Below are 18943 nucleotides of genomic sequence, written 5' to 3'. Positions count from 1 at the left end.
CCGAGATACACACACATGCACACAGGGCTAAATCACTGGCTTTTAAAGCAGACCATGGGAGGCCAGCAGCACGGTTCGATTCCCGTATCAGCCTCCCCGAACAGGCGGCGGAACATGGCGACTAGGGGCTTTTCACAGTAACTTCATTTGAAGCCTACTTGTGACAATAAGCTATTTTCATTCATTTCATTTTTCACATAGCCAAGTGAGAGTCTTCCAGTGAACTGACTGTGGAAAGAGCTTTAACCAGTTACACAGTGGGGAGGCGGTGGTGTTGTGGTATCGTTGCTAGACTAGTAATCCATAAACCCAGGATAATGATTTGGGGACTTGGATTCGAATCCCACCACCACAGGCGATAGAATTTAAACTCAATAAAATATCTGGAATAGGGCAGCACGGTGGCGCAGTGGGTTAGCCTTGCAGCCTCACGGTGCCGAGGTCCCAGGTTCGATCCCGGCTCTGGGTCACTGTCCATGTGGAATTTGCATTCTCTCCCTGTTTACGTGGGTTTCACCCCCCCACAACACAAACCAAAAATGTGCAGGCGAGGTGGATTGGCCACACTAAATTGCCCCTGAATTGGAAAAAATTAATTGGGTACAGTAAATTTATAAAAGTCTATGAAACCAGCTGGTTCACTAATGTCCTTTAGGGAGGGAAATCTGCCGTACTTACTCAGTCTTGCCGACATGTGACTTCAGACCCATCGTAATGTGGTTTACTCTTAACAGCCCCCTCAAGGGCAATTAGGGATGGGTACTGACACAGCCTGCTATGCCCATGTCTAATGATTTTTTAAAAAATTGTTTCATTAATTGTAACTAAATTAAGGATCACTACTTATTTAATCATCTGTTACAAACTAATTAGTACAGTAATTTTTAATTAATAAATTGGGTAATACAAGATAGACTGGTTCTCCACCGAGTAGTACTACACTCCGCATGCTTCACCCGGTGTCTGTGTATTTACGTTGCTTATTTATCGTATGTCCCAGGTTTTTTCATGTATGGAACAATCTATCTGGACTGTACGTGAAACAATACTTTTCACTGTACCTCGGTACACGTGACAACAAATCAAATCCAATCAAAGAGACAGTTTCTTTCTAGTTTTCAGATTGAACAATGAGCCTTCTTTAAAATTATTTGTTCATGGGAGGTGGGGGTCACTGGCTGGACCAGCATTTACTGCTCATTCCTAATTGCCCTTGATCTGCATATCTTTTGAGGCTATTTCAGAGGGCACTTACAAGTCAACCGCAACATTGCTGTGGATCTGGAGCTATGTGTAGGCCAGGCCACGTAAGGAGAGCAGATTTCCTAAAGGACAGGAATGAACCAGACGGGTTTTTACAACAATCCACAAAGTCATCATTAGACTTTTAATTTGAGTCTTTTATTCAATTTCAATAACTGTCGTAGCCAGATTCGATCCCAGATCCCCAGAGCATTAACCTGGGTCTCTGGATTACTAGCCCAGTAACAATACCATTACGCCACTGCCTAGCCCACATAGTCTTCGCAGAATATGATGTATTGTAACTTCTCAACATTATAAAGTAATTTCTTTTTTCGAACAAATTCTGCAGTTTCTGGAAACATTTTGGTCGAAGGTGTTATTTTTTAAAATAAAGATCTAGTCTTTACAATACATTTACCTAATGCACCAATTCACTAATGATAATCCATGTTCACTACTGAATAATCATCAATTATTGTTTTTTTGCAATGAAATTAATACATATTTAATATAGAAAAGGTACAGAAGGTAAAATGGCTGCAGGAAGCCACACGTTAGAGGTATAAAGGACTTCCTTGACCTTGTTACTAATGACAGTGAATCCACTATGAAAATAACAATTTAAAGCTAAATATGATTACACATGCATACTTACAGCTTCCTACATTACAACAGTGAATATATTTCAAAAGTACTCCATTGGCTTTATAACACTTTAGGAGGTCCAGTGGTCGTGAGAGGTTTTATAGAAATGTACATTTGCTCTAATTGTCCACAAACTAGGATATATTACACTCGGTGTCTTCAACAAAATAAAGATTGAGTCTTAATTTTGTTTAATAACCAGTCGTTGACACCATTTTCATACTCTGTGAAACTCCAAACACACCATATGCACAATTATTTATTGTAAAACACAGTGAGTTGTTGTGATTTGGAATGCAGTCTATAAATGGTGCTAGAATCTCATTGGACTGTAACTTCCAAAAGGGAATTTGATGCATTCTGAAAAAGAAAACAAAATAGTCGAACTCTGGGATTAAATGTGTCGCCGTACAAAGAGCTGGCACGAGAAAAATGGGCCAAATAGACTTCTCGGTGTTCTAGGAGCCTTGTCTACATGTAAAGCAAGTGGTAACGACCTGGACCCTGCTGCCTATGGGGGTAGGAGATACAGAGATGACGGAAGGATTTCAATAGGAAATTGGATAGGCACTGAGTGAAATAAACCTACAGGGATTCGGGGATAGAATGGGGCAATGGACAGACTGGTTTGCTCCACAGAGAGCCAACATGGTCTCAAAGGGCTGAATGACCCCATTCCCACCCTCCAGATGCTGTGATCTCAGGAGAGAAATTCAGCTGCTCCAGTCATTCCAACTAACTGGAGTCCCTCATCTCTGGTACCATTCTTGTAAATGTTCTCTACACCCTCTCTAAGAACTTCACATCTTTCCTAAAGTGTGGAGCCCAGATATGGTTCCATTCTGGAGGGATAGAATTGAAGAGCAGAGGAATTGTTCAACTTGTTTAGAAGCATGGTGAGACTACACTGGGAGCACTGACAACATTGGTGATCTCCATTTAGAAAAAGAAAATAGAGGCACAGGATAAGGTGCAACAAAGATTCATAATATACAGAACTGAGAGCATTTAACACTCGGGAAAGGCTGGGGCTGCTTTCCTCTGGGAAAGAGAAGACTGTTGGGTGACCTGATGGAAATCTTGAAGATTATAAAGAAGCTCAATAATCCAATAGGAATTTCAGTAGAAACCTCTTTACCCAGCGAGTGGTGAGAATGTGGAACTCATTACCACAGCGAGTGGTTGAGGTGAACAGCATGAATACATTGAACACAAAGCTAGATACATAGATAAGGGAAAAAAGAACAGAAGGAGATGCTGATGGGGGGAGATGGAGAGGGGTGGGTGGAGGATCATGTGGAGCATAAATACTGACACAGACCATGGCAACCTCCGCCAGTATGGGAATTTAACCTGTGCTGTTGGTGTCACTCAGCGCGAACCAGCCAACTGAGCTAACTGATCTCTGTGTAAATCTGTAATAATTCCTTAAATATTAGTGATTGCCTGTCTCCCACCATACTATCTAATGTAGTTTCCCAGTGCACCTCAGACAATTTGCCCCTCATACCCTGATGGTTTCTTCTGTGAGAAACACCAAGATAAATTAATCAAAAGAACCATGTAACCATCGTAGCCCATCTTCATGGCAATGTGGTATGATGTTTGGGGTTTCCAAACAGAAATGGTAATGAAACATCTTCTAACCTCCAAACCCCCTTTCACTCCTTGTGAAATGTGCAACCAGATATTCACAAGAAGGCTCAGAGAGAATCAGCCCACTGGAGGCGAAGCCGTGAGACCGGCCAGACCAACAGAAAGAAACCCTCTGACCATCCCCATTGACCAACAGAATGAACAAAATGCAGTCCTGGACGTAATTGAGAACAGAAACAATAACAGCAGAATCCAATCCCTGTAATCAGTTGTGAACGTCTTGTTTTCTCAGAAAGCGCGATGAATTACAAAATCCCATCGCACATTAAGGGCAGGTGAACGGCCTCTCTCCAGTATGAACTCCCTGGTGTAACTGCAGACGGCATAACCGAGTGAATCGCGCAAATAGACGTAAACGGGTGTGAGATAATGGGGATTATGGAGACATGGCTGCAGGCTGACCAGGGATGGGAACTGAATATATTCAGTATTTTGGAAGGACAGACAAAAAGGAAAATGCAGTGGAGTGGCAGTGCTGGTTAAAGAGGAAATTAATGTAATGGTGAGGAAGGATATTAGCTCCGACAATGTGGAATCAGTATGGGTAGCGCTGAGAAATGCCAAGGGGCAAAACAATTAGTGGGTATCGTATATAGACCCCCAAACTGCAGTGCTGATGCTGGGAATGGCATAAAACAGGAAATTAGGCTGATTGTAAAAGATTCTATCGGTATGTGAAGAGAAAAAGATTGGTGAAGACAAATGGAAGTTCCTTACAGTCAGAAACGGGGATGTATAATAAGGGACAAAGAAATGGCTGAGCAAATAAATACATACTTTGGTTCTGTCTTCACAAATGAGCACACAGATCCGAAATGTTGGGGAACACAGGATTTAGTGAGAGGGAGGAACTGAAGGAGATCAATATTAGTAGAGAAACGGTGTTGGGGAAATTGATAGGGTTGAAGGCTGATAAATCCCCAGCCCTGATAATCTGCATCTCAGAGAAATTAAGGAAGTGGCTTTAGAAATAGTGGATGGATTAGTGGTCATCTGCCAAGATTGTATGAACTCTGGAACAGTTCCTGCCGATTGGAGGGTGGCGTATGTAACTCCACTATTTAAAAAACGAAAAGAAGAGAAAACAGGGAATACGGACCAGTAAGCCTGACATCGACAGTGGGGAAAATTCTAGAATCCATTATCAAAGATTTTATAGCAGCTACCTGGGGATCGCTCATGACTGGATGGGGATCCACAAATGGAACCTGACCAGTCTGACAGAGGAAATCAAAAAGGACGTGCAGAGGTGGAACACACTCCCATTCTCCCTGACAGGCAGAGTACAGACGATCAAAATGCCCAGATACCTCTTCTCACTAAGATCCATCCCGATCTATATATCCCCAAGGCCTTTTTCAACACACTGGACAAATTAATCATGGCGTTTTTATGCAGGGGTGGAAAGAATGCTAGGATCACAAAGGCGGTCCTACAGAAAACAAAATCCAGGAGCGAGCCCTCCCAAACCTAAAATTTTACCATTGGGCAGCAACGGCGGAAAGAGTGATGGGATGGAAAGAGGAGCCAGATGCCGATTGCGTGCGGAGGGGGCCTCCTGAAAGGGGACATCCCTCCGGGCGCTCACCACGGCGGCACTCCCATTCCCGCCCAAGAAACTCTCCAGCAGCCCAGTGGTGATAGCCACCCTCCAGACGTGGAACCAACTACGGTAGCAATTCGAACTGACCGAAATGTCCGACAAAGCCCCCATCTGCAATAACACCAGATTCACACCAGCACTCACCGACCACCACCTTCATGAGGTGGAGGCAGGACGGGGGGACATTGGCAGCCAGTGACCTATACACTGACGGTAGGGTGACAACGCTGGAAGAACAGACGCAGAGATTCAAACCAGCTAAAGGCAACAAAGTCAGATCCCTGCAGTGTAAAAACTTCCTACGGAAGGAAACGAGGACATAAGAACTAGGAGCAGAAGTAGACCGTTCGGCCCTTCGAGCCTGCTCCGCCATTCTATAAGATCATGGCTGTTCTTTTCGTGGTCTCAGAACCATTTACCCGCATTCTCACCATATCCCGTAATTTCTTTATTTAAAAAAAAACATCTACCCTATCTTTAAATATATTCAATGAAGTAGCGGCTACTACTCCTTTCGGTAGGGAATTCCATACTTTAACCACCCTCTGAGTGAAGAAGTTCCTCCTTGATTCAGTCCTAAATCTGCTCCCCCTAATTTTGAGGCTATGCCCTCTTGTCCTACTTTCACCTACCAGTGGAAACATCCTTTCTACTTCTATCTTATCCATTCCCTTCAAAATTTTATATGTTTCTATTAGACCCCCCTCAACCTTCTGAATTCCAGTGAATATAATCCCAATCTACTCAGCCTCTCCTCATACGATAACCCCCTCAACTCCGGAATCAGCCTAGTGAACCTCCTCTGCACCCCCTCTAGTGCTAGCACATCCTTTCTCAAGTGTGGAGACCAAAACTGCACACAGTACTCCAGGTGTGGCCTCACCAGCACCTTGTACAACTGCAACATTACCTCTCTACTTTTAAACTCAATCCCCTTCGCAATGAAGGACAAAATTCCATTTGCCTTCCTAATTACTTGTTGCACCTGCAGACCAACCTTCTGTGACTCATGCACAAGTACACCCAGGTCCCTCTGCATAGCAGCATGCTGCAGCTTTTTACCATTTAAGTAATAATCCGTTCTTTTGTTACTCCTACCAAAATGCACGACTTCACACTTATTGACATTATACTCCATCTGCCAGACCTTTGCCCACTCACTCAATGTTCCTCTGTAAGGTTTTACAGTCATCAGTACACTTTGCTCTGCGACACACCTTCGTGTCATCTGCAAACTTGGATACCTTACACGTAGTTCCCAACTCCAAATCGTATATATAAATTGTAAATAATTGTGGTCCCAACACCAATCCCTGAGGCACACCGCTCGTCACTGATTGCCAGCCAGAATAGCACTCATTTATTCCCACTCTTTGTTTCCTGTTAGACAACCAATCCTCTATCCAGGCTAGTACTCTACCCTTAACACCATGCATCCTTATCTTATGCAGCAGTCTCTTGAGCGGTACCTTGTCAAAGACCTTTTGGAAATCTAGGTACACCACATCCACTGGGTCCCTTTGTCTACCTTGCTCAAAATGTCTTCATAGAATTCCAAGAGATTCGTCAAGCATGACCTGCCCTTCATGAATCCATGCTGCTCCGTTCAATGGGACAATTTCTATCTAGGTGCCCTCCTATCTCTTTCTTGATAATAAACTCAAGCATCTTCCCCACAACAGAGGTTAAGCTAACCGGTCTATAATTCCCCATCTTTTGTCTACTTCCCTTTTTAAACAGTGGCGTCACATTTGCTGTTTTCCAATCCTCTGGGACTGCCCCAGTGTTCAGCGAATTTTGGAAAATTACCGCCAGTGCATCTGCTATTACTCCAGCCATTTCTTTCAGTACCCTGGGATGCATTCCATCAGGGCCAGGAGACTTATCTATCCTGAGCTCCATTAGCTTGCCCAAGACTTGCTCTTTCGTGATAGTAATGGTTTCCAGGTCCTCACCCACCTTCTTCTCTCGGTCAATTGCTGGCATGTTATTAGTGTCCTCCACTGTGAAGACCGATACAAAATATTTGTTCAATGCCTCCGCCATTTCATCATATCCCATAACTAAATGACCACTCTCATCCTCTAACGGACCAATGTTTACTTTAGCCACTCTTTTTAGTTTTATTTAATTATAAAAACTTTTGCTATCTGTCCTTATATTCTGTGCCAGTTTTTTTCGTGTTCTATCTTACTTTTCTTTATAGGCTCTTTTCGTGGCTTTCTGCTGACCTTTAAACTTTTCCCAATCTTCTAGTATCCCGCTGATCTTGGCCACTTTGTAAGCCTTCTCTTTCAATTTGACAGCCTCATGTATCTCCTTAGACACCCACGGTAGATTACCACTTTTCTTACAATTCTTCCTTCTCACTGGAATATACTTTTGTTGAGCACTATGAAAGATTTCTTTGAAAGTACTCCACTGCTCCATGACTGTCCTACCATAAAATATTTGTTTCCAGTCTACTTTAGCGAGGTCCTTCCTCATTCTATCGTAGTCCCCTTTGTTCAAGCATAGGACCGTGGTATTGGATTCTATCATCACACTCTCCATCTATATACTAAATTCAACCATGCTGTTATCACTCCTCCCAAGAGGATCCCTAACGATGAGGTCATTAATTATTCCTGCCTCATTACACAGGACCAGATCTAGGATAGCTTGCTCTCTCGTCGGTTCCATTACATATTGTTCCAGAAAACTATCCCGGATACATTCAACAAACTCCTCTTCAAGGCTACCCTGACCGAGCTGATTTGACCAATCTATATGCAGATTAACATCTCCCATAACTGCTGTACCCTTTTCACAGGCATTAGTTATCTCTTCATTTACTGCCCGTCCCAGTGTGATGCTATTATTTGGTGGCCTATAGACTGCGCCTATCAGTGTCTTTTTATTCTTAGAATTTCTAATTTCTACCCAAATGGATTCAACCTCATTCTCCATAGAACCTATATCATCCCTCAATGCCACCCTGATGTCGTCCTTGATTATTAGTGCTACTCCACCTCCCTTACATACCTGTCTATCACTCCGAAACGTCTGGTACCCCTGGATATTTAACTCCCAGTCGTGACATACCCATGACCACCACGACAGACACTATTCGGAGAGCTACTGGACGCAGACATCCTAGGCACAGGGAACTGTAGTGACATGTACGAACGACTGCTAGAGAAGGCCGACACCGAACTGGACACGACAAGGAGGAAATGGAAGACTTGGGGTTCGAAATAGGGTGGGGACTCTGGAGCGAAGCACTGCAGGGTCAACTCTACCTCCACATGCACGAGGCTCAACCTAACGCAGCTAAAAGTGCTACATAGCACCCACTTGACCAGAACCCGAATGAGCAGGTTCTTCCCGGAGGTGGAGGATAGATGCGAATGGTGCCAAGGAGGCCTGGCCAACCACACCCACATGTTCTGGTCTTGCCCGACTTGCTGGGTACTGGACAGATTTTTCAAGGAATTTGCAAAGTGGTGGGGACGAGGGTGGAGCCATGCCCGAAAGTGGCAGTCTTCAGGGTATCAGACCAGCCAGATCTATTCCTGGGGAGGAGGGAGGACACCCTTGCCTTTGCTTCCCTGATCGCCCGCCGTAGAATCCTGCTTGGTTGGCGATCAGCAGCACTACCCAAAGCTACGGACTGGCTGTCCGATCTATCATTTTCTCCAAATGGAGAAAATCAAATTCACCATCCGTGGGTCAGAAGAGGGCTACCACAAACCATGGGAGCCATTCACCTGGCTGTTCTGAGACTAGTTTGTGGCCAACACATAAATAAATGAATAGCCAGTAGCCAGGGGGAAATAGCCAGGACAAGATAGATAGAGGAAAGCGAGGGAGGGTGGGGGGGAGCAAGGTGAAGTAGCAAAACCCAGTGGTGGTGGCGGCACTGAAGATCTGGGGCAATGGAGGAGACATAAGAGGGTGGAAAACGCGTCGGTCTGGACCCCGGGGTTTTTCGGGGTAGAAGACAGATGTGCGAGGTGTGCGGGAAGCCCAGCAAACCATGTCCATATGTTTTGGGCATGCCCAAAGCTTGGAGGATTCTGGCAGGGGTTTGCCACGGCAATGTCCAAGGTGCTAGCTACACACGTGGTGCCGAGTCCAGAGGTGGCGATCTTTGGAGTGTCAGAAGATCCGGGAGTTCAGGTAGTGAAAGAGGGCGACGTTCTGGCCTTTGCCTCCCTGGTAGCCCGGAAACGGATCCTTTTAATGTGGAGGGACTCAAAACCCCCGAGTGTAGATACTTGGGTCAGTGACATGGCTGGGTTTCTCAGCTTCGAGAAAATAAAGTTTGCCTTAAGAGGGTCTACACTAGGGTTCTCTCGCAGGTGGCAGTCGTTCATCGACTTTCTTGGAGAAATGTAAATTGTCGGCAGTAGCAGCAGTCCGAGGTGGGGGGGGGGGGGGGGGATGTTATTTTCTGTTATTTCATGTGGTTTGTGAAGATAGAGCCGATTGGGGAAATGCCTATTTTTTCACCATGTTAATGTTCAATGTTTACTGTACTTTTTTTGCTATTGTTATAAAATTTTACATATACTTCAATAAAAATATTTTTAAAACAGCAGTGAAAAAGGGGGAAGAGAGGGGGAGGGGGTCAAGGAGAGAGGAGCTGGAGGGAGGGGGGGATAGGGAGGATTGTAGACGGCAACAGTCTGTAAATAGAGGCAACAGACTGTAAATAGAGAAACCCAAGAAGGAACTTTTGTGACTGTACAACACGAACAGCAATGTACATAATTTTGAAAATGCCAAGAAAAAAGTTTTTAAAAAATGTTTTACAGCAAAGTACTCAGATAATTGTGGCAGGATCGGACAGAGTCAGCATAGACATTTGAAAGGGAAATCAAGCTTGCCAAATCTACTGGAATTCTTTGTGGGTGTAACTGGTAGAGCTGACGAGGGGGGAGCCAGTGGATGTGGTATATTTGGACTTTCAGATGGCTTTTGACAAAGTCCCGCATAAGAGATTAGTGTGTAAAATTAAAGCAGATGGGATTAGGGGTAGTGTATTGAGGTGGATAGAAAACTAGGTGGCAGACAGGAAACAAAGAGTAGGAATGAATGGGTCCTTTTCAAATTGGCAGCCAGTGACTCGTGGGGTACCGCAGGGATCGGTGCTTAGACCCCAGATATTCACAAGACATATTAATGATTTTTTTCCCTCAAATATAAAGTACCCAATTTTTTTTTTATCAATTAAGGGAAAATTTTGTGTGGCCAATTCACCTACCCTGCACATTTTTAGGTTATGGGGATGAGACCCACGCTGACACAAGAACTTATCTCCACACAGACAGTGATCCGGGGCCAGGATTGAACCCTGTTCCTCACCACTGTGAGGCAGCAGTGCTAACGACTGCGTCACCCTATACATTCACGATTTAGATGAGGGAACAAAATGCAATGTCTCCAAATTTGCAGATGACATGAGGTTGAGTGGGAGGGTGAGCTGTGAGGAGGATGCAAAGATCCTTCAGTGTGATTTGGACAAGTTGAGTGAGTGGGCAAATGAATGGCAGATACAGTATAATTTGGAGAATTGCGACGTTATCCACTTTGGTAGCAAAAACAAGACGACAGACAATTGGCTGAATGGCCATAAATTAGGACAGTGGAATGTGCATCGAGACCCGGGTATCCTTGTACACCAGTCAGTGAAGATAAGTATGCAGCTACAGCAGGCGGTATAGAAGGTAAATGGTATGCTAGCCTTCATTGCGAGTGGATTCCAGTACAGGAGCAGGGATATCTTGCTGCAACGTACAGGGCCTTGGCGAGGCCATACCTGGAATAGTGTGTGCCGTTTTGGTCTCCTTATCCGAGGAAGAATGTTCTTGCTCTACAGGGAGTGCAGCGAAGGTTTATCAGACTGATTCCTGGGATGGTGGGACTGACATTTGAGAGATTGAATCAGTTCCGATTGTATTCACTGGAGTTCAGAAGAATGAGGGGGGATCTCAAGGAGACCTATAATATTCCAACAGAACTTGACAGTGCAGATGCAGGAAAGATTTTCCCGATGGTGGGATTGTACAGAACCAGAGGTCGCAGTCTGAGGATACGAGGTAGACCATTTAGACGAGATGAGGAGTAATTTCTTCAACCAGAGTGGTGAGCCTGTGGGATTTGTTACCAGAGGAAAATCTTGAGGCCAATACATTGTATGTTTTCAAGAAGCAGTTAGATATAGCACTGAGGGCAAAGGGGATCAAAGGATATAGAGGGGAAAGCGGGATTAATGAAATGAAAATCGCTTATTGTCACGAGTAGGCTTCAATGAAGTTACTGTGAAAGCCCCTAGCTTTCAGTTATTCAGTATAAGCTATTCAGTTGGATGATAAGCCATGATCATAATGAATGGCAGAGCAGGGGCAAAGGGCCAAATGACCTTATCCTGCTCCTATTTTCTATGTTTCTATATAATCCCTTCCCACACTAAGAGCAGGTGAATGGCCTCTCCCCAGTGTGAACTTGCTGGTGTGTCTGCAGACAGGATAACTGTGTGAATCCATTCCCACAGAGGGAGCAGGTGAATGGCTTCTCCCCAGTGTGAACTCGCTGATGTCTCTGCAGGATGGATGAATCAATAAATCCCTTCCCACACTCAGAGCAGGTGAATGGCTTCTCCCCAGTGTGAATTCGCTGGTGTGTCTGCAGGTCGGATAAATCACTGAATTTCTCCCCACACTGAGAGCAGGTGAATGATGTGTCCCCAATGTGAACTCGCTGATGGTTCCGCAGACTGGATAAAGCACGGAACCTCTGCCCACATTGAGAGCAGGTGAATGGCTTCTCCCCAGTGTGAACTCGCTGGTGTGTCTGCAGACTGGATAACTGTGTGAATCCATTCCCACACTGAGAGCAGGTGAACGGCCTCTCCCCAGTGTGAACTCGCTGGTGTGTCTGCAGGTTGGATAACTGTGTGAATCCCTTCCCACACTGAGAGCAGGTGAATGGCCTCTCCCCAGTGTGAACTCGCTGGTGTTTCCGCAGGGTGGAAGAATCAATGAATCGTTTCCCACACCGAGAGCAGGTGAATGGCCTCTCCCCAGTGTGAACTCGCTGATGCTTCAGCAGGGTGAATGAATCAATGAATCCTTTTCCACACTGACAGCAGGTGAATGGCCTCTCCCCAGTGTGAACCCGCTGGTGTTTCCGCAGGGTGGAAGAATCAATAAATCCCTTCCCACACTGAGGGCAGATGAATGGCCTCTCCCCTGTGTGAACTCGCTGATGTTTCCGTAGGGTGGCTGAATCAATAAATCGCTTCCCACACTGAGAGCATGTGAATGGCCTCTCCCCAGTGTGAATTCGCTGGTGTGCCTGCAGATTGAATAATTGTGTGAATCCCTTCCCACATTGAGAACAGGTGAATGGCCTCTCCCCAGTGTGAACTCGCTGATGTTTCCGCAGTGTGGATGAATCAATGAATCCCTTCCCACACTGAGAGCAGGTGAATGGCCTCTCCCCAGTGTGAACTCGCTGATGTCTCCGCAGGCTGGATGATTCAATGAATCCCTTCCCACATTGAGAGCAGGTGAATGGCCTCTCCCCAGTGTGAAGTCGCTGATGTTTCTGCAGGGTTAATAAAGCACGGAATCTCTGCCCACACTGAGAGCAGGGGAATGGCTTCTCCCCAGTGTGAACTCGCTGATGTCTCTGCAGTGTGAATAGAGCACGGAATCTCTGCCCACACTGAGAGCAGGTGAACGGCTTCTCCCCAGTGTGAACCCGCTGGTGTGTCTGCAGACTGGATAACTGAGTGAATCCCTTCCCACACTGAGAGCAGGTGAACGGCCTCTCCCCAGTGTGAACTCGCTGGTGTGCCTGCAGGCTGGATAACTCAGTGAATCCCGTCCCACACTGAGAGCAGGTGAATGGCTTCTCCCCAGTGTGAACCCGCTGGTGTGACTGCAGGCTGGATAACCGAGTGAATCCCGTCCCACACTGAGAGCAGGTGAACGGCCTCTCCCCAGTGTGACCGCGTCGATGAGTCTCCAGCTGAGATGGGAATCTGTATCCCTTCCCACAGTCCCCACATTTCCACGGTTTCTCCATGTTTTGGGTCTCCTCGTGTCTCTCCAGATTGGACAATCGATGGAAGCCTTGTCTACACACAGAACATGTGCACTGTCTCTCCTCACTGTGAATGGTGTGATGTTTTTTCAGACTGTGTATCTGATTGGATCTCTTTCCACAGTCAGTTCACTGGAACTCTCACTCGGGTGTGTGTTGTGTGGGTCTCGGTGCTTTTCCAGTCACACAGATGTTTGAAATCTTTTGAAGACAACTGATCGGACAAACATTTCTCCTTCTTGACGATGATCTTCAGAGTCTGATGATATTCAGGTCAGAAGGAATCGAGTGAATCTTTATTATAGTGACGTGATGTTTGAAATTTCTGTCTGTAATTCCTCCTCTTCCAATATCCTTTAAAAACAATTTACCAAAGTCATCAGTTTGTACAGGAAAGAAATTCACAACAGACAATTGTGGTTCCTATGGAACATTATTTCCTCTCTCATTCCCCAAAAGCTGTAAATTTCCATCTCACACAATGTCCCTCCATTGTCACTCTGCTGTATCTAATATTCATCCCCCCACCTCCCCCACCCCGCCCCTCCTGAAGGTGCAGATTCATGTTGATAGCTCTGCTCACTACTTCTTGACCAGGACACAGAGATTATAATAGGAGTAAGAGTAGGCCATTCGGCCCACCAAGTCTGCTCAACCATTCAATGAGATCCTTGGCCGATCTACCTCAGCACCATTTTCCCACACGATCCCCATATCCCTCCATATCTTCAATATCTAGAAACCTGTCAATATTTGTCTTGAACATACTTGATGATGAAGGCTCCACATTCCTCTGGGATAGAGAATTCCAAAGCTTCACCACATCCTCGAGGACTCCCGATTAAGGAGTAATTTTAGCGTGACCAATTTGCCTACCCTGCACAGCTTTTTGGAATGTGGGGGCCAGACCCACACAGACACGGGGAAAATGTGCAAACTCCACACTGACAGTGACCCGGGGTCGGGATCAAACCCCGAGTCTTTGGCTAACCACTGAGTCACCGTGCCTGCCCCTATGATTGTAAACTCCTTTTACAGGCTCTTACAAGGGGAGGATTTTCAGATGGAAACTCAAATCAAACTTCACATCAAAATTTAACAGAGTCACTCCATTCATCAGGACGTGAATATCATTGGCCTGTGAATGTGGAAGAAGAAATTCTATAGAAAAAGATTTTCAAGACAAGTATTACTGAAAAAAATCCGAATCATAGAATTTACAGTGCTGAAGGAGGCCATTCGGCCCATCAAATCTGCACTGGCCCTTACAAGAGCACCCTACTCAAGCACACGCATCTACCCTATCCCCGTAACCCAGTGACCCACACTTAACCTTTTTTGAACACAAAGGGCAATTTATCATGGCCAATCCACCTAATCCGCACATCTTTAGACTGTGGGAAGAAACCGGAGCACCCGGAGGAAACCCACGAAGACACGGGGAGAAAGTGCAAACTCCGCAGACAGTGACCCAGCTGGGAATCAAACCTGGGACCCTGGAGCTGTGAAGCAACTGTGCTAACCACTATGCTACCGTGCTACCAATACACACACTCGACTTGAGTGAGAATGGTCCAGTGAACTGACTGCGGAAAGAGCTTTAATCAGTTACACAGTCTGAAAAAACATCACACCAGTCACAGCAGGCAGAGACCGTACAGATGCTCTATATTGGGACAAGACTTCAACTCATCGTCAAACCTGGAGGCACAAGGACACCAGCAGCATGCTGAAACAATGGAAATGTGGGGACTGTGGGAAGGGATTCAGATCCCCATGTGAGCTCCCTTTTCTTTCCATCTCTGCCACCGCTTTGCATCATCAATAAGACATTGGGACTAAAAGACTAATCCAGTTTGATGGACAAGTTGTCTCCATTCTGAGCAATGGGGAACAAGCTCCTCCCACTCATTGAAACATCGCCCGACAAAGATGAGAAACGCGCATGCGCCCTGATGCACATTCAATAAAGATGGCGGCCGTTAACCCGAGTCGAAGGTGAGGAGCTGCAGACGCCCTCGGTACAAACTGGGTCCAGTAAGCAGATTTCCGAGGTTTGTGGCTTACAACTTTACACAACGTTTCCGCCCAACCCCGCGATCTCTCGCTCCCTCCATATTGTGAATCCTTCTTACCGATTTCGGATCTGAAGAAGACGCCCTTCTGCTTTGCCATTGCCCACACTGCGCATGCTTCAATCACAGCGGACCCGCCCCTCATTCACTGATTGGTTGGAGGACAAGCCGCTCCCGGTCGGTCCTCCAGTCCCGCCCCTCTTTTTGGTCCGGATCTGCAGTCAATCACCGGGCATTGTGACGGTTCCAGATGGTGAGAGCGGCCACAGGCTCAGGCTGACTGGCTGATTGTCCAATAATAACAGTGAGAGTCTCAGTGGGACAATCAGACAATAATAGTGAAGATGGGACCCAGAGGAGAAACAGCAAAGGATTCACTCAATTTGAGAGTAACAGTGTCTGTTCCAATAATAAGTCAGGCTGCAGTGTGCGCGTGAACACATCATTGCATCATCATAGAATTCCTATGCTGAAGGAGGCTATTGGGCTCATAAAATCTGTACGACCCGCTGAAAGATCACCCTACCTTGGTCAATCCCCCACCCTAACCTTGTAACTCCACCCAGGGACAATTTAGCATAGCCAATCCACCTAATCTGCACTTCTTTGGACTGTGGGAGGAAATTTACGCAGACACGGTAACTTGTGCGGCCGGCACTGGGGAAAAAGTGACCACAAAAACTGTTGAATCTTTTGTGAAAAAGTGAACTCGTTTGTTAATATCCTTCATGATGTGGAGATGCCGGTGTTGGACTGGGGTGAGCACAGTAAGAAGTCTTACAACACCAGGTTAAAGTCCAACAGTTTGTTTCAAACACTAGCTTTCGGACCACTGCTCCTTCCTCAGGTGAATGGTTCCTCAGGTTGAAACAAACCTGTTTGACTTTAACCTGATGTTGTAAGACTTCTTACAATATCCTTCAGGGAAGGGAACCTGCCACCCGGCCTGAACCCACACAAGACTCGGGCCTCTGCAAGAACACAAGAAATAGGAGCTGTAGTCAGCTATTCGGCCCATTGAAACTGCTCTGCCATTGAACACTATTGTGGCTGATCTCAGTCAATTCCACTTTCCCATTAGCTCTCTATGTCCTTTGACTTGAGAGACCACAATTCTCACCATCTCAGCCTTAAATATATTCGTTGATGGATCATCCACAACCCTCTGGGCTAGAAAATTGTCTACAAGAAACCGAGAGAGGAAGTCAAAACGAATGAGGGAAAGGGAGCGAGAGTGAGAACGGAGGGGTGGGTGACAGGGGGCAACGGGAGAGGCATTTCCTCGACCGACAACTGAATCACAATTTGACAGAATCTCCTAAACCCTGGAGCAGGACAGCAGATGTATGTGAGCAACACCACCTGCAAGTTCCCTTTCAAGACTCACACTGTCTAAACTTGTCCGACATCCAGTGCTGGATGAGCAGAACTTTCCTCCATTTAAATATTGACAAGACTGAACCCGTTCCCGTCCTGTCCCGGCTACAAACTCCACTCCCTTGTTACCAATTCCATCCCTGCCCAATGACTGAGGCTGAAGCAGACTGTTCACAACCATGGTCAAATAATTCACCCCGAGATGAGCTCTTGACCACAGATGCACACTGTCACCAAGATTGCCGATTTCCACCTCAGTAACACAGTTCAACTCCACCTTAGTCTCTCTTCATCAGCTGCAGAAATCATCATCTTTTCTTCTGTTACCTCTCAAACAAATTATTCCAACGCACTCGCAGCTGGACTCCAACCTTAAACAATCCCCTCCATCCCATCCCAAACTCTGCTGCCCATGTGCTTACTCACACCAGCCCCTGTGCCCACTGATCTACAAATGCTTCCTTTTAAAAGGCACACAAGGTTTAAATTTCTCATTGTTTTACTCCATGGTAATGATCATCCTGATCTCTGTAATCTCCCCCATACACACCCCTTTGAGATCTCTGCACTCGTTTAATTCCAGCCACTTGAGAATTCCTGATTTTAATCTCTCCACCATTATTGTGTCGCCAAGGCCTCAATTTCTGAAATTTCCTCCTTAAAACACTCCAACTCTGGCTCACTTTCCTTCATTAAGATTCTCCTTAAAATCTAATATCTCCTCTTGTGGCTCAGCGTCAATTGTTATTTTGTAATGTTTCGCTGAAAGTCTCAAAAGCTTTATTCTGTTCAAGGCACAATATAAATACGAATTATTGTCACTGCCCGAGACATGTATCATCGTTCTGTCTCAAAACTTAGAATTAGTAACTGAGAGTGAAACATGAAACTGAGAGTGAAACAGTTTGATGGACATTCTGTCATGAAGAAACATTTCAAAAGCGTTGCCCCAATAAAGATGGTGTGTGCACATACGCACCGCTGCCAGTGCCACATAAAGATGGCGGCCGCAAAGTCCAGTGCGTGAAAACTACAGCCCTCGCTCAGGTCCTCGGGTACCGGCAGGTTGATTTTTACAGATTTTCTGTTTATATAACACGTTTACGAAGTGTGTCTAACGACCCTCATAATCCATCTCTCCCTCTGTCCCGCCAGTCCCACCTATACGGATTGTGCATCCGGGCAAGAACCTTTTCCGTGCCATTGATCACACTGCGACTGCTTCACTCATCTAGTCCCACCTCCTCATTCACGCTAATTGGTTGGAGGTCCAGCCGCTCCCGACGGGTCCTCCGGTCCCTCCCACTCTTCTCCTATTGTTCTGGTGCTGCCGTGAATCTTTTAAAAAAAAAAATTATTGAAATAAATTTAGAGTGTCCAATTCATTTATTTTTCCAATTAAAGGGCAATGTAGCGTGGCCAATCCACCTAGCCTGCACATCTTTGGGTTGTGGGGACAAAACTCACGCACACAGGGAGAATGTGCAAACTCCACACGGACAGTGAACCAGAGCCGGGATCGAACCTGGGACCTTGGCGCCGTGAGGCAGCAGGGCTAACCCACTTCACCACCGTTCTGCCCTCACTGCCGTCAATCATTGCCCTGGATTTGTGAGGTGTCAGGTGAGAGGTCAGTGTCGGGGGGCGGGGTTTACAAATCCCCAGTGCGGCCCCAGAGCCAAATGTGAAACAATGAACATTATCCACTCTCACTATGGGCACTCCCAGGACAGCTACAGCATGGGGTGGATGGGGAGTGGAGCTCCCTCTGCGCTGTCCTGACCACACGCAAGCTCTCGGGAGGCAAGGTCGGCGGTTGGAGCTTGCGGAACGGAGGAAGGAGGGGAGCTGGATATGTTACTGGAAGCGGCAGACCGGGGTCGGTTTCGGGCCAGGGTTGGAATTCTTATGGAAGATCGCGCCCCACCGCCTGCAGCCCGCCTGCACTCCATCAGAGTGAGAATGGTTTTGTGAAGGGTAAATCATGTTTGACTCAATTGTTGGAGTTCTTGGAAGATGTAATAATAATAATTGTTTATTGTCACAAGTAGGCTTCAATGAAGTTACTGTGAAAAGCCCCTCGTCGCCACATTCCAGCGCCAGTTCGGGGATGCTGGTACGGGAATTGAACCCGCGCTACCAGCCTTGTTCTGCATTACAAGTCATCTGTTTAGCCCACTGTGCTAAACCAGCCCCTTTGTAACAAGGCAAGTGGATAATGGGGTCCTGTAGATGTATTTGGACTTCC

The 18943-nt window shown here is 46.1% G+C and overlaps 1 protein-coding gene across 1 annotated transcript in view; it reads right to left on the bottom strand.

Moving 5' to 3' along the window:
• Positions 1 to 18943, bottom strand: part of LOC119952276 (zinc finger protein 585A-like) — a 54140-nt gene that overhangs the window by 13906 nt on the left and 21291 nt on the right. The window contains exons 3-4 of the mRNA XM_038775895.1: positions 11604 to 13168; positions 8244 to 8254 (exon numbers count right to left, since the gene is read on the bottom strand). Coding sequence (XP_038631823.1) covers positions 8244 to 8254; positions 11604 to 13168 — 1576 coding nt within the window. The remainder of the gene's footprint in view (positions 1 to 8243; positions 8255 to 11603; positions 13169 to 18943) is intronic.

The sequence above is a fragment of the Scyliorhinus canicula genome, chromosome 17 (assembly GCF_902713615.1).
Source record: "Scyliorhinus canicula chromosome 17, sScyCan1.1, whole genome shotgun sequence".
Classification (NCBI taxonomy): domain Eukaryota; kingdom Metazoa; phylum Chordata; class Chondrichthyes; order Carcharhiniformes; family Scyliorhinidae; genus Scyliorhinus; species Scyliorhinus canicula.
This window is presented reverse-complemented; position numbering and strand designations above follow the sequence as displayed.